The sequence below is a fragment of the Arctopsyche grandis genome, chromosome 8 (assembly GCF_051622035.1).
Source record: "Arctopsyche grandis isolate Sample6627 chromosome 8, ASM5162203v2, whole genome shotgun sequence".
Taxonomy (NCBI): Eukaryota; Metazoa; Arthropoda; class Insecta; order Trichoptera; family Hydropsychidae; genus Arctopsyche; species Arctopsyche grandis.
The window spans coordinates 21,445,770-21,461,670 of NC_135362.1; the positions used below are offsets into that span (position 1 = coordinate 21,445,770).

Consider the following 15,901-nt stretch of genomic DNA (forward strand, 5'->3'; position numbering starts at 1 on the left):
TAAACAATTAAATATATTTAAAAGGGGTCTACCTCACGGGACCGAAAGTGAAACGCCCGAAAACGCAAATATCGGAAGCCAGAAATCGAAAATCGAAAGATCTTAAGTCGAAAGCTAAAACAAGGATCTCTCCCCCCGTCGTACATACTCACTTAGTTTGCGCGAGCAGGATACAACAGGAACAAGAGGAACAGGCTTTTCTTCCCGTAATCTGCGCGCGCACGTTAAACAAGGTTGTATGACAAAAAGAGAGATAATTTCACCGCATGCCACTCATATATATTATATATACATAGTACCGTTTACCATGCACCTTTTTTTTTTTTTGATTTTTCGACTTAAGATCTTTCGATTTTCGATATTTGCGTCTTCGGGCGTTTCACTTTCGGTCCCGTGAGGGAGACCGGCCAACACCCATGCGATGATATTTCATCGGGCACAACACTTGTATAAATATAATAGTAACAGTCTAAATCTAGCACTGAAGGATATATTACAAATACTCTATTCACGCATAAAAATAATAAATTGACATGCATTTGAAGTAGTAGTACTAAATTATATAATCCCAAGACACAGTGCGCGAATGCACTCGACATAGTCGGAGAGTCGATGGGAGTAAATGAAATCGTGTACATTTATGGTCGATGTGAGAAATTTCCATCAAATCCTGGAAAATGGTCGAACGGGTAACGAATGAAAACGATCATCCGATCGGTCGTTTCAGTTGATCTGGATAATCCAACAGCTGCATTGTCCGGGTTTCTCACCTTCGATGAGTGGCGACCGCGGTTCTGCGTTAATGTGATTTGTATTTCAGGTGGTAGAGGGTTGAAACTCCCCTAGGCTTGGGGTAGGAGGGTGGGCCAGCTGTGCGACAGGGGTTGTGCGCGCGTCGCTCGCTCCAGACCTTTGCAGCTTTAGCCGGTACGGTAACAAATTACATAATTATATTAAGCGAGGAGGAGTTGAGAGGTGGCCGTTGCACACCAGTCAATAGTGGGTGACGATTGCGTCAGGCAGACGATCCAGGAAGTGGGCGAGGGATGCATGCCCTTCTGGCGCTGATGGCCCTGATGGCCGGTGCGGCTGCCGCTGCATGGGCTGCCTGGGCTGCCTGGACTAATTGGGGACTTTTGCCGAGGCTTCTGCTGCTCAATCTGCTCGCTGCTGTCCCCTTCATCGTCAAGTATCGTCGCAGGATCCACGTCGTCGCCAAGACCCTTCCCAGAGATATTAAGTTTGTATTTTCACGGTCGATCATTTCATTCGTTTTCATTTCGACGATGTTGTATATGTATTTTCACTGTGTCTTGGGATTATATTCACATGAATACGACATTATACAATGTCGTATTCATGTGCGCATAAGTAGATGCGTGATTCGTTCAATCGTATTAAGTGAACATGCATAAAAGGTTACCGTTTCGGTTGTAGAAGTGTTAACGTAAAATGTGTCGATTTTGATTGCACAACCGTTTTGTGTGTTGTTGTTTATTTTTAAGAGGGCTGTACACCCGAAACCTTAATTTTGTTGCCGTTCCTTTCTTCGATATATATATATATTGAGTGAATGTATATATTGAGTTAATGCGACAATATATATCAATATATATATATTGCGACAGTTGCGCTTCGGCCAGATAAAACGTAATTTAAATCGACAAAATCGAGGTTTCGCATTCTCCTATTTTCTCGTCCGAAACTGGACCAATTTTTAAAAAAATTTCATCATCGGTATGAGAAAGATATTTTCTGTGCAACTATGCGCGTATTTTTTTTTAAATCGACCGCTAAATAAGCACGCTGGACTCTTTTCGTGGGTGTAAAAAAGAGGCGATTTTATAGATGTTTGGCGGCTCCTAGCTCTTATGAAAAATAACTAATCAAAAAAATAAAACGATAGATGCATCCCAATGGTGGATATCTATAGCATATTAAAAAATAATTTATCTAGTGCCATAATTGAGGAAGGGAGAAGTGTAATACGTTTGTATGGACAAGGCGTTGTGGTCAAAGAGTTTTTAAAATTGGTAATCTACAAGGAAACTTGAATACAGCAGAGTAAAAATATTTACTCGATGAAATTTAATGATTACTTTTCATTTAAAAATGTACTTTAATAGTAAAATAATATTGTGCTATAATATGTTAATGTAAATTCACGCTATATTTGTTATTTATTAATTAACTAGTTGTTTTACTCGGCTTCGCTCAGTATTTTTAATATAAACAGTTTAAACATGGCGAATCTATTCATTTGTTTTTTTATTAAATTTATTTGAATCGACAAAAAAAAAAATTCAACCAATCGAATCGTCGTCATAGAAATTTTGACGTGTTTTCGATGTTCTCAACCAAAAATACTTACATACAAAGTCTCTTTCGACATTATGTATTAGATTACATCTTTTTAAGACATATGCGATCAATCAATAGGCCGCGAAATTAAAAAAATACTGCTAATAGCACTTTGCTTTGTTAATGACTGACTTAGTGAATGATTAAGTCATCAAATTTTTCTTTTTATAATTACTACTTCTTTCTTCAAAAGAAATCAAGAAAGAATTGCGTCTATTTAAGGTTGAAATATTTATAATTATTTTTCAAAAAGAAAATACATATATTGTATTATTTAAACCATGTAACTTTAACTGCCAGATTGGAATTTCAAAAAATCAAGTTTTAAATCTTCTAAACTTTAAAAACTTGAATCCATTTTTAGTTAAATCAAATTATTCCTTTCGATGAGCTAATCGTTGATTAATTAATCACATTGATTTACATTGTTTTTGAATATTATAAACATTAAAATATACTAAACGATTCCAACATTTTCCTGTATATTTTTAGAGGCGAAGGCATCTATTCAAAAGCATAAAAAAAAATGATATGCCCTAAGCATGAATACATTTTATTTTAGACTTAATTTACATACATAAACAGCATAAAAAAAACTCTTTGAATGAAATAAAAAAAAGATGTTGACTTTGAGATGACCGTCAAAGGCCTATAATACATTTATGTATTATTGGATTAAACTCTTGAGAGCCTAGTCCAGTCTGAATGAAGCTCTATTGATTTTAATTTCAGCTTGACATTTTCTTTCATCGTGTCTGCTTAGAAACAGACCAATAGAATAAATTTGTATTTGTTAATTTTATATTCCAATACGGAATAACTTTGACGAAGAAACTACTCAATTATTAATGGAAATTATACTCGTTTTGCGTCCAAACGAATATATTAAATATTCTGTCGATATTGACGTCTTTGACGATTGTTTGTGTTGAATAATTTATATGGTAATTATTTGACCTATTTTATTACTCCGCAATGTGAAGGTTCTAACTTATATAGTTCACACTATTAAAAACACGCAATAAAAACACTGACAATTTACTTTATTTATTAGATTTTTTACATTAGCTAATCAAATACTCGTCGATATAACGTCAGATATTATACATATGTGTTGATACATTAATTTTGAATAGAAAATATATGAAATATTTGTATCTAATATGATTCCAAATTTCAGATTTTTATATCGGTATTGCTATGGAATGATTCGTTCTAAGAAATGGGATCATGATAACGAAACTGTATCCAGTCTGTTTACAAAACGTGCTACCAAATATCCCAAAAGTTTATGCATCATTTGCGAAAGCAAAACGTGGACGTTTGAAGAGGTTTTAATTTTACTTTACATTCACATCACTTCTTTGAAAATGTATTAGACTTTTTTGTATTAATTTTTAATCATTTAAAGGTTGAACGATACTCCAATAAGGTTGCTCAAGTGTTTTGGACAGCTGGACTGAGGCGCGGAGATGTTGTATGCGTCTTTATGCCAAATTGTGCCGAGTACATATGTGTTTGGTTGGGCCTTTCAAAATTGGGAGTTATATCTGCCTTGATTAACAGCAATTTACGATATCAACCATTGATTCATTGCATTAACGTGGCTAAAGCAAGAGCGATGGTTTTTGAACAATCTCTTGCTGAAGGTATATATTAAAAAAAAAAAACACATGTAATTCAATATTTTTAAATTTCTCAAATATAACAAAAATGTTTCGTAGATGTTTTTGCCATCGAAGACTCACTTGGAGATCTCCCATTATATTGTTTGGGAGATTTTAAATGTAAAACCACCAAACGAATCAATTCACTAGTATCATTATTGGACGAAATGCCACCACTCATGCCGCCTATTGTAACTCGTCCCAATTACAAAGATTGTTTATTATATATTTATACTTCTGGTACAACCGGGATGCCCAAAGCTGCTGTTATTCCAAATTCAAAGCAAGTTTTTACTATAAAACATACACTTTTCACATTACTGCGGTATTTGTTCACATTAATTTTTAAAATTCTAGATATCTGCTAGTCGTCGTGGCAACTGTTCATATGCTTGGTTTGAAATGGTGGGATAATAACAAAATCGGAGACATTATGTATAATCCACTACCTTTGTACCATACAGCTGGGGGAATTGTTGGAACTGGAGCCGCTCTCGTAGATGGTATACCCACCGTCATCAGACCGAAATTCAGTGCTTCTAACTACTGGAGTGACTGTATAAAATACAAATGCACGGTATAGATAAATAATTGACGTTGCTAATTAAGAAAATGCATATATTTTACAGATATAATATAATGCATTCCAGGTAGCTCAGTATATTGGAGAGATGTGTCGATATTTATTGGCACAACCTCATCGCCCTGAAGATTCAAAGCATTCAGTTAGAATAATGGTCGGTAATGGAATGCGTCATGCTATATGGCAAGACATGGTTGATAGGTGTTAATTTTAATTTTGTAATATTGATTTTTTCACACGCTTGATTAAAGATTGAATTCTCACGTATATGACTATTGCAGATTCAAAATCTCTCAAGTTAATGAAGTATATGGTGCAACAGAAGGAAATGCAAACATAAGTGAGTCTAAATATATGTATGATAATTACAATAAAATTAGTTTATTTATCGGTAATGATTTACTTCCGTGTATTTATAGTTAATGTGGACAACACAGTTGGTGCTGTTGGGTTTGTGCCTTCTTTGTTACCCGTAAGGCTACATCCTATTGCCGTTATCAAAGTTGATGCTACTAATGTGCCAATCCGCGGGCCTGATGGTTTTTGCGTGAGATGTGCTCCAAGTATGAACAATAGATGAAAAAATATACAAAATATTATAAATTTATGTATTAATCTACTGAAAATGTATTACAGACGAACCGGGCATGTTTATAGGATTAATTTCGCAAGGAAATGCCTCACGTGAATTCCATGGTTATATTGATAAGGTATAACAATGAGTAAAACTTTATTCGCATTGTATGTTGTGTACATAAAACCGTTAAAAGAATTTATATTTTAATTTTAGGAAGACAGTGATAAAAAAATTCTAACGAATGTTTTCCGAAAAGGTGAGAAAGCTTTCCTTTCTGGTGATATATTAGTGATGGATGAAATGGGATATTTATTTTTTAAGGTATGTTCAATATATTGTTATGTACATTGAAATAGTTTTTAAGCAATAAAATAGATACATACATGTATGTATACTAGATTAAATAAAACTATTTGTTATAGGACCGAACTGGAGACAGTTTCAAATGGAAGGGAGAGAATGTATCTACAGCGGAAGTTGAAGGAATCATCTTAAACATAACTGGAAATTGTGCTTGTATTGTTTACGGTGTCTCCGTAAGTCATTTCATATTTTAAATGTGTTTTTAATTTAGATTTTACAAAGTAATAAGTTGAAATAGAGAAGCTAGTTGTTGATTAGTACATATAAAATATTCAGATTCCGATGGTGGAAGGCCGAGCTGGAATGGCAGCGATAGCAATCGACGATAAGCAAGATTTGGATTTGGCAAGATTAGCTGCAGGCTTAGACAGGATGTTGCCTTCGTTTGCTCGTCCCTTATTCCTGCGTATTATGAAAGACATAGAAATAACAGGTATTCAGAATTAAAACAATCTTTCGACTTGTGTAAACTTTCTTGGTATTAAATGAGTGATATTTTTCTGCAGGTACTTTCAAATTGAAAAAGCTGAGTTACACAAAAGAAGGTTTCGATCCGGATGTTACAAAAGATGCCATATATTTCCGCACGAATTCAAAAGTTTGGCAACCGATGACAACACAACTGTATAAAGATATATGTCAGGGACGTGTTAAGTTATAAACAGTGATAATATATATATTTTTTGCACATTTCAAATTCCCAAAGCAATTCGTAGATTAGGCAAAAAGGTGTACTAAAGTCGATATGTAGCAAATTTTAATTTATAGTATGTGATTTTCATGAGCAAATTGAAGACCCTAAGCAAATGGTACTTAAAATATAAATCTTATTCATTAGCTTATTGTTAATGCTTGAGGAAGTACAAAGAATGTGCCTTTTCATTCAATGTACGTTTTTCTATATTTAACTTTAAATTCACATAAAGCAATAAAAAAAACGTATCCTTAGCACATATTCGAAAATATAAAAAAATATGAACTTTAACAATATAAGTCCTTTAAAACAATACAAATTCATGTGCCAGATTTCACACACTACTTGCACACTTTCTCACATAAACACTGAATCAATAGGCGTTGGTTAAGGACTACTAAATTTATTGCGAACACCTGAAGTACATATTTTTTTAAGTTAGTCTTACTTATCTAATATAAAACACAATTCAGTATGATGTTAATCTTTTAGTGCCAAAAAAAGGATAATATTTATTAAAATATGTATCGAATTGTTAGTGCCAGATCTAAATATTAGTGTAATATCAAAATTTGACTCTGTAAATTGTACGCATTCATTCATAAAAACGAGGAGTCATTCCTGTTTTAACACTTGGTGTTCATTTATACGTCCGAAATGTTGTAATTTATTTAAAATAAAAGATCGATTGAATACTGTGGATATATATTTTTTATTTAAAATACTGCAAGAGATGATACAATCAAACATTGGGTGGTGGTACAGATCGAATTGATACATAAATAATAAAGTAGAATGTATAATAATAAATAATATGCATATATACAAGTATATATTGTAAAGATAAAGTTAATTATGACGTAAATAAAACAACAAAATATACATACATGTCATTAAAAATAAATATGAAACTGACACGCAATAAGCACAATATGTATACTTAAAAATACTGGATTATAATAAATACTGTAAATATTGACAAAAACTTTCCAAACTTTGTAGGGAGAAATTTGGGAGAGCCAAAAATAAATAAATTGTTCAATAAATTGTGATTTTTATAAATTATTTCGAAAATTATAATGTGACTAGCGTATTTTTATTACTTTAGGACTTTTTTGATTGACACAGTCCAAAGTCAATTATTTTATCATCAGCTTTGTGGGTAGCGGGGGGCTGACGGTGCCAACCAAGCTGTGAGACCACTGCGCCACCCTAGAGTGTCCCTCAATAGAGATTCTTCTTGTTCCGATAATCCTAATAAAGCGCCAACTGCTTTTGTTAATTGACGAGCTTCAATTTCTCGCGACGTGAGAAATTTTATGAGAACATGTTTAAGATACTTTTTGCTCACGTCCGGATCTTCTGCAGAACCTTCCACTACACTACTGCCGAGGGGATCTACCTGTCCACCTCGCAGTTCTCTCTGAAGAGTTTTTCGCATATCTGTGAGTCTATTCTGGAGCACTCGTACACTCTGAAAATCACCAACAAGTAAAGCAAACATAATACAAATTTAACCCTTTGCCCGCGGCAATAAATATAGCGAACAAGCCCTGTCCGCAGCGGCACCTTTTTCGCGAATTTGGCAATCGAGTTTTCGACCTTAAATACAGATTTTAATATTTACTCAAGTAACCAGATATGTTAATTAACGCATACAGTATTATTTTAAACAATAAAATACATAATATATCTCGTAGTTTTGGCTTAATTGTCAAATAATCATTCTTCATACAATTGAGACGTATCGTCTCAATTGTATGAAGACGTGACGTCACATAAACGAGGTTTCAGTATGGTTCCACAAAAAACTAATTTTGACTGGTATATATTCATTTTAAGCAAATTGAATAGATGGCATTCAACTCTCAGTAATATATTCAACCAATTTTGAACCTTAAAACAGTTGAAATAGGCGCATATAAGGCTCAAAATCCCGTGCAAAGTTCAGAAATTCTATGGAAGACAGCCGCGCTACAGACTTGTCGCCCAAAGCTTCCATAGAAGACGGCCGCGGGCAAACGGTTAAAATACTGTTTGAATTTAAAAAGTAATCACGTAAAATAACCTTTGCTTTCTCTGACATTTGACAATTTAAATCTTTTACACATTCTTGAAGTTGCTTCTCCGATGTTAATGCACTATCCCTTTCCGTTTTTAAAAGTTCTATTTCATTTTGCCTTTGTTGCTCTTGATCTCGCAACCCAACTAAAGTATTCTGATCCTAGAGAGAATTAATCGCAAATTAACATTTCAAAAAAAATCGTGTAGTGATTTTTAAAATATAATATAATATATTCACTTCAAGATTTTGTGCAACAGTTAGTGTAAGATTTGCAATTTTTTCTTTCAATTCCACAACTTCAACATCTTGCTGTCGCATTTCTTGCCGATAAATCTCTAGCGTTTGTGACATGTGAGCGTTTCTTATAAGTGCTTCATCTTTATCTCTGCGTTCTCTGTGCAATAAAAGAAAAAAGGAACAATTAAAAATGGACATTTCGATATAATCATGTTTTTATTGTATAAAAATACTGACTTGTCATATCGAGCATGTATTTCATTCAATTCTTTTTTAAGACTTTCATTCTGTTCTTTTATTGCAACTAGCTGGTTTGATAGATCAAGTGAATGCTGTTTCTGAGTTTCGAGTAATACCTGTGTCTTTTCTGTGATATTTTGTTGTTGCTGTAATTCACTTCTTAATTTCTGAACGGATTTAAATAGATTGTCTTTTTCTATTGAACATGTTTCGATTTCTTTTTTTAAAGTAGTATTTTGGTCTTTTTTATTCAGAATTGTTGCTTTTAAACATTTATTTTCATTTTCTAATGCTTCCACTTCCTTTTTACATGTAGTCAAACGTTCTTCTACTTCGGATAAATTGCTCTCCATGTTTACCTATGATAAAAAATTAAATTTGGAATAGACATTTTGCAATATTTAGTTATAATTAAAATTGTATTATGAAAATGATCCAACAAAAATTGGTGTAGAAACACAATAAAATGAATCCTTAAAAACTGAAAATAAATAAGGCGGTAGCTTCTTGTAAATTCCATGCATTTGAAAGGTATGCAAAAAAGCCTATAGCATGAATAATTAAAATACTTTTAAAGTATAGGAATAACATTACAATCCATTTACGATTTAATATAGGCACCGTTTCCATTATTTTATCTTGTATGCATAAACATTTCGTATATTAAATTTATATAGGTCGAATACACACATGTATAAGTTAGTAATCATAGTATAAAAGCTGTATACTTTTTATTTGTTAGAAACAAACATTAAATAATAATAAAAAAAACTATATATGTAAACATACATCATGCATCTTTATTGTCAGTTGTTAGTACAATACAAAAAAAAGCAAAAATGATTAATATAAATAAATATTAATAACAAAATTTGTATAAAAATTCTACTCCATAAAATTTCAAAATAAAACAAAACGCAAAAAATATAACACAAGAATTCGAAATTACGATCAATCAATAGAAGTGAAGACAAAATTAAAAGCCCGCTCCTGAAATGAAAGAAAAGAAATGCTTTGGAGTTTATAGTTTATTTTACGACACCTTTTTAATATAAAAAAAATCACTTCTGATGTACACCGGAAAAGCTGAAATTGTTGTGCATTTTTATTATACATATATATAACAAAAAATAAAGTAAAAATAAATAAATCATTTTACTAAAAGCTATCTAAAAAACCTAAGAACACACAGTGAGAAATAAATTAAAAATAACTGATGATTTCAGTGCAAACAAGCGATGCGATGATCTTTGACATATCAATAGCTTTATATATCAAATGAGTACACTGAAAGGTAATCAGGGGATCGGGAACGGGTAGGGACTCACTGAAATATCACGATGTCGCAAAGCTTCTTCTCGTGCTTCTCTCCTAGCACGCGCTACATCTCCAACTTCTGCAGCCAACAACGCCATCTGTTTTAACATTGTTATATTGGAAACTCAAAACATAGCTAAGAATAACCTTGAACACAATTTAAATAAATTGAACTTCAAAGAAAATTACCCAGGTCTTCTATATTTTTTAAAAATTTAAATATAAATGTTATTTATTATTATACAAATCATCACAGAAATATGTACCTTTGCTTCTTTGTCTTCGAGTGTTGCTTGAGCTTGTTCCAATTGTGTTTCCTTTTCTCTTAACCGTTCGAGAATACCATCTCTCTCTTTTTCTACTCGCCGTCTTTCCGATCCCTCCTCACCAGCTTGTCGAGACAAACGGCCAACCTAATACATACTAAAGCGTGAATACATAACGATAAAAACAATATTACCCCACTTGAACATGATGTGATTACTTGAGTTTCAAGTGTTGCAATTTGTCCGCTCCAAGAAGTTTTTATGTCGTGTAAATGAAGTTGGGCTTCTTCTAACCTACGTCTCAGAGAGGTTTCAATTGAACTTGCATCAGATGGATTGTTTTCATCTAACAAAATCAATATTTAGTACATAAATATTATTATAATCATCTTAAAACTATTTAATTTCAAAATATACCATGTAAGGGTTCTTCCACTAAAGACAAACGGTGCAAAGCATCTTCGGTAGCTTGTGCTAAGCGTATCCTCTCCATTGCCCAATCACGCCGTTCCATTTCGATTTCTTCCTACAGTTAGAAAGTCATAATTACTGTTAAACTACTCAACACCTAGTTAATTGTGAAAAAAGAGAATATACCATTAATGTATCTAATTGATCTTGAGTTCTAGCAGCTGTAGCCGATGTTATTGCTAATTGTTCTGATAAATTTGACCTCTTTCGACTTTCCTCGCGAGCTTCTCTTCGTGCTGCAGCTGCTTCACCACTCCAAACAGCTACATTGAAAAATGGGCAAGATTGAAATATGCGTTCTTCATTAAAAACTAATTTAATATGACATACAAAATTAAATAATATACATACCTTGAGCGGCTTGCATATTGTTTTGTAACGATGTTATTTTTTCACTCCATTCTCTTTCCTTTTCTTCGATATCTAACATGTGCTGACGTTCTTTTTTCTCCAGTGCTTGTACATGTTCTTTTTTTATAGATTCAATGTACGATAACAGTTCATTTTCTTTTAATGTAGCACCATTTATTGACTCGGATATTTCATTCTAAAAACCAAGATAAGAGTTACGCTATATATAATACATATAACTGCATGCATACAAGTACACATATAAAAAACGAGTTAGTAAATGTACCTGCGAAGTCATAAAATTTTTGTTATCAGTATCTGTCGATGTACAACTAGACGTGGAATTCTACAAACCGACAAAAATTATCGACTTGTACACTTAAATACCAATTTAAAGATATGCAAATTTTTCAAATATATGTACCTGTCGAGGTGAACGAGGTCTAACGGGGAATCTTGGTTGTATATCATTTCCGGTCTCTTCTTTAATCTTGTTCTTTAAAGAAGTGAACATTTTGGCAATCATATATTCTGCAAAAACACAGTAACAGTAAATTTAGTATGTAGTTTTATTTTCAAAAATAATATATCATTGGCATACATTTTTTATTTGGAGTCGGATACTTGAATAGTTCAACAAATATATGGATGTGTTGTCATTCCAAAAAAAAGATCAATTGTTCATGTAATTTAAAATCAAGAAATCTGATTATAGAAAGCAATGGTATGCTGTTATTTTTCCATTAAATTGTACAAAATAAAAAAGGATTTACCGAATTGCAGTTGTCAAAATATTACTTACACGGGTAGGATCCGTCAAAGAAAAGTACGTCTATATATGAAGCGATCTTTATAATAACCAATACGATAAACATTTGATGAAATTTTCACGAATGCACTTACGAAATAATCAGTTACAAAATCGGAGAACATATTGGGATGTCACAATGTGAACGTTGAAGGTGAAACGAGCGGAGTAAATGGCATAATACCTGGTCAAATGCAATATGGTAACACCTGTCAGTGATTACAGAACAGGTAAATTAACATCAAGTGTAGATAAAGCTGATAAGGAAGCGTATCGATCCGACGAGTATATATATATTATAAATGTGGGCGGTTGCGGGGTTGCGTCTGCCGCTCACGTCAAACTATCGAGGATTAGGGGTGTGAAGTGGGTGGGGAGCGGGAGGGGAGGCGGGGCAGATGCCCCCCTTGCCGGTGACACAACACCAACTGACACTAGAAACACGCCCAAATACGGAAAAGCACGACCATTACCATTATATATATATCAGCTGTAAATGTGAATAAAACATTGCGTATAAAATTTTTAGACGCAGGCATGAAAACATACTGAAGATGAGCATTTTATTTGGGTTTGTGGGAGGCTTTAATTGAGTAAATTCACGTGACTTGGGCCAATTGTTCTGTTAGGTCGTGAGATAAAATCAATCACTTTTTAAATACATATTGTTACGTATACTAAAAAGAGCCGCCGAGAGAGCGTCCTGAGAGACCGTGTGACCGGTATAAGTGGTTTTAAGGATTAGCGATAGGCTAAGTGCAAGTAAGCTAAACAATGATTGCACTTCCCAGAATTGACCTGTACCGTACGGAAGACATATCCGTACGTGACCATAACAATAGGTAAACAAATTAGACGTCGAAGATGTCCTGAGAGATCTGTAAGACAGGGAAGGTATGTTGACCGTATCCCGGTCTAACGAAACACGTGTTGTGTAGTTTGAAAGAGGATCGTTTATTTTTGTTCAAATGGTACAATGGTTATTGTATGTACGAAGAGGTTTCTTCGGAGATGTGATCTAGTTGAACTCTAGAGGCTCACTCTGCCGGTGGAGGTTGCTGCGTTGCTTTACAAACGTTTTGGGTTGAAGTGTGTCGTGTGCACATATTTTGTTCTTGGTACTCGCGCTGCCCTAGTTATGCTGCGAGCGTGGTTTTATGGGTTCATACGCCTGGACGTAGTTCGTGGTTTTTATGGGTTCAGTGAGTTCTTCCTTTGTTTCCCAGACACGTGTATAGAAACACGTGTCGACCTTTTGACGAGGCGAGCGTGTGCCATGCGTTAATGACTTTCCTGGATATGTGTCGCAGTGACCTGATGAGATCATTTCAGTTGTACTATATGCCTACAGATCTATCCCTTATAAGGCGATACTTAGGCGATATCAATTCATTCTGGACTGAGCACTGCCAGTGCGTGTATCTCCTTAATCATCAATAAATCCTGTGAGACGACTGTTGGCCTTTTACTTGGATCCTCCACCCACCCCTACGCAACAATATAATAGCGGTCTCCCTCACGGGTCCGAAAGTGAAACGCCCGAAAACGCAAATATCGGAAGGCAAAGATCGAAAATCGAAAGATAAAAAAGGGTGCATAGTAAACGGTACATATTCTCGTAGATACTATCTTAATTTGCGCGAGCAGGATACAACAGGAACAAGAGGAACAGGCTTTTCCTCCCGTATTCTGCGCGCGCACATTAAACAAGGCTGTATGATAAAAAGAGAGATAATTTCACCACATGCCACTCATATATATTATATATATATATATATATATATATATATATATATATATATATATATATATATATATATATATATATATATATATATATATATATATATATATATATATATATATATATATATATATATATATATATATATATATATATATATATATATATATATATATATATATATATATATATATATATATATATATATATATATATATATATATATATATATATATATATATATATGTACATAGTACCGTTTACCATATCATGTAGATGCTTTCGGGTCATAGACATGACAGAAACTGTAATATAAATAAAGAATGAAAATAGTAAGTAAAAAATTAGAGTTCCAAAATACGCTTAATTACACTGAGCAACAAAAAATCACGTTTTTTAGTTACCAGAGCGGAGACTAACCAATCTTTACTAAATTTGACCCACTGAATTCGAATATGGTAATGATTTTTGTTGGTTGGTGATCATTTACGAGATATGAGCGTTTAAAAAATGCGCGGTTTTTACACTGTTTTGGCTTTTGCGGTCTTTAATTCAAAATATAGTATAGTTGTGCTCAAATTGTGTATTGGAATCAATAGTCAGATGTTTTTTCTATTGATTGTGATTTTTTATTGTTTTAAAAAACTTATAATTAATTGTCTAGCAAATTTTAAAAGTCAAAAATATATTTTTTTTTTTGCGTTTATTTGCCCACTTTTTTATTTCACCACGTTTATAAGGATTGGTTTTCTATCCCAATTTTTTTTTTTATCTAAACGTACTAACTCGAGTGGTTTTTGCGTAAGAAAGACTTTCGTTCAGTTTTCGTATGCGTATAACAGAAGCGTTTGTGCAAGCGAGATGGCAAACGAGAGTCCCACCACACGCGCGTAAGCGACGGACTTGCCATCTCGCTTGCTCTCATACTAACGATAACTGTCATACTAACGAAAACTCTAGTGCCAAATATTCCGCATTCGCGGTTTTCATAGCAAAAATTGTCTTTGTGACCATCGCAATGTGACTAATAATCCAATTACCATTTTTAGATTGATAATAGTTATTTTTTCATATTGAGAGTTTAGAAATTTGGGCCCTCATGCTTTGCATGACTCTGCTGCTAGGTAGCTACGCCACTGATGAACAATATTTGGTCTAGTGATAAAACGCAATTGAATGTTGAAACATCAAAATGTTTGCGAATCACTTACATGTTTAAGAATTAAACGGTTCTTTGTAGAATTTTATAAGAGCATTCAAGAAAATGAATATTTTTTTTCATAAATATACGTTTATGACTTCAATGTTCTTGACTTCGACGGTGGTTGCTTGGATTTTTAAGTTAATGTACCGACACATTTGTTTATCGGTAGGTTGGTTTTAGTTTTGAAAGTTCTTTAAAAAAAGTAGTGGAGTGTATGTAAGTGTAAGAATTTTAGAAACAAGTTTAGTGTTTTCGAATTATCACCATTTAATGCTCTGCAAATCATAAACATAAAAAGGTTTGCGGCTGCTATGCAGCTGAACGACAATTGGAGTCGCACTATTGCAATTTTTTTGTAAACATACTTACCCTGACTTATAATCATCAAAGATCGTCGTTGAGACGATGCACAAAAAATGGTTCACTATTGTCAACCATGCTTTTTGGCTCATTTGCTTTGTAGCGGTCTATTGTAATTTGACGAGCATCCAGCCAACGCCGAAGACTAATAATAATCACTGCAGCATTTGTCGAATAAACATATTTCAAATACTAAATTTATTTGTTTACCATAGCACACATTTACAAAGTTTGATTTTTATGCTAAGAAAATGCAGGCAATCACACAGTAAAACTTTATTTTTATAAGGTTTATTTTCGTGTAATCACGATCGGAAATCAAGCACCTGATTAGACAATGATTTGTCAAAATCATTGACATATTGGTCGGCTAGAGATTTGGCTTCACGATATACATACATACATACATATGTATGTAAATCGTCATCTGATAATTCAACGACATTTTTTCTTTGCAGGAAAGCGAACTTTGACACAGTCATTAAATGACGTGAATGAACATTCAATTGCACCAAGGTTACTTCTAGTGCCGAATTGAAAATTCTTACTTTTAGATAAGAGATTGATGATTCTATGTCAATTTTGGATTCAAC

General features: G+C 33.4%; 2 protein-coding genes across 4 annotated transcripts; one reads left to right on the top strand and one right to left on the bottom strand.

Moving 5' to 3' along the window:
• The first annotated feature begins 850 nt into the window (after positions 1-850).
• Positions 851-6,946, top strand: LOC143915423 (long-chain fatty acid transport protein 4-like). 2 transcript variants are annotated; one of them, XM_077436063.1, is made up of 14 exons: positions 851-927; positions 1,024-1,240; positions 3,542-3,692; positions 3,773-4,010; positions 4,086-4,311; positions 4,386-4,605; positions 4,679-4,812; positions 4,893-4,951; positions 5,031-5,174; positions 5,248-5,321; positions 5,402-5,509; positions 5,611-5,724; positions 5,828-5,984; positions 6,058-6,946. In XM_077436063.1, exons 2-14 carry the CDS (start codon positions 1,047-1,049, stop codon positions 6,210-6,212), a joined length of 1,974 nt encoding a protein of 657 aa, XP_077292189.1. In that variant the 5' UTR covers positions 851-927; positions 1,024-1,046; the 3' UTR covers positions 6,213-6,946. The 2 variants fall into 2 exon arrangements, with proteins under 2 accessions (XP_077292189.1, XP_077292188.1); XM_077436062.1 differs by lacking the exon at positions 851-927 and having other exon boundaries at positions 931-1,240.
• On the bottom strand, positions 6,939-12,464 carry Golgin97 (Golgin 97). Of its 2 annotated transcripts, XM_077436064.1 has the most exons (12): positions 12,185-12,464; positions 11,617-11,723; positions 11,479-11,538; positions 11,193-11,388; positions 10,968-11,104; positions 10,788-10,896; positions 10,589-10,716; positions 10,371-10,517; positions 8,785-9,146; positions 8,548-8,704; positions 8,314-8,469; positions 6,939-7,719 (listed from the first exon to the last, which is right to left on the bottom strand). In XM_077436064.1, the coding sequence occupies exons 2-12, from the start codon at positions 11,716-11,718 to the stop codon at positions 7,396-7,398; spliced, it is 1,878 nt and encodes a 625-aa protein (XP_077292190.1). In that variant the 5' UTR covers positions 11,719-11,723; positions 12,185-12,464; the 3' UTR covers positions 6,939-7,395. The 2 variants fall into 2 exon arrangements, with proteins under 2 accessions (XP_077292190.1, XP_077292191.1); XM_077436065.1 differs by lacking the exon at positions 11,479-11,538 and having other exon boundaries at positions 12,185-12,454.
• Positions 12,465-15,901: the final 3,437 nt, after the last annotated feature.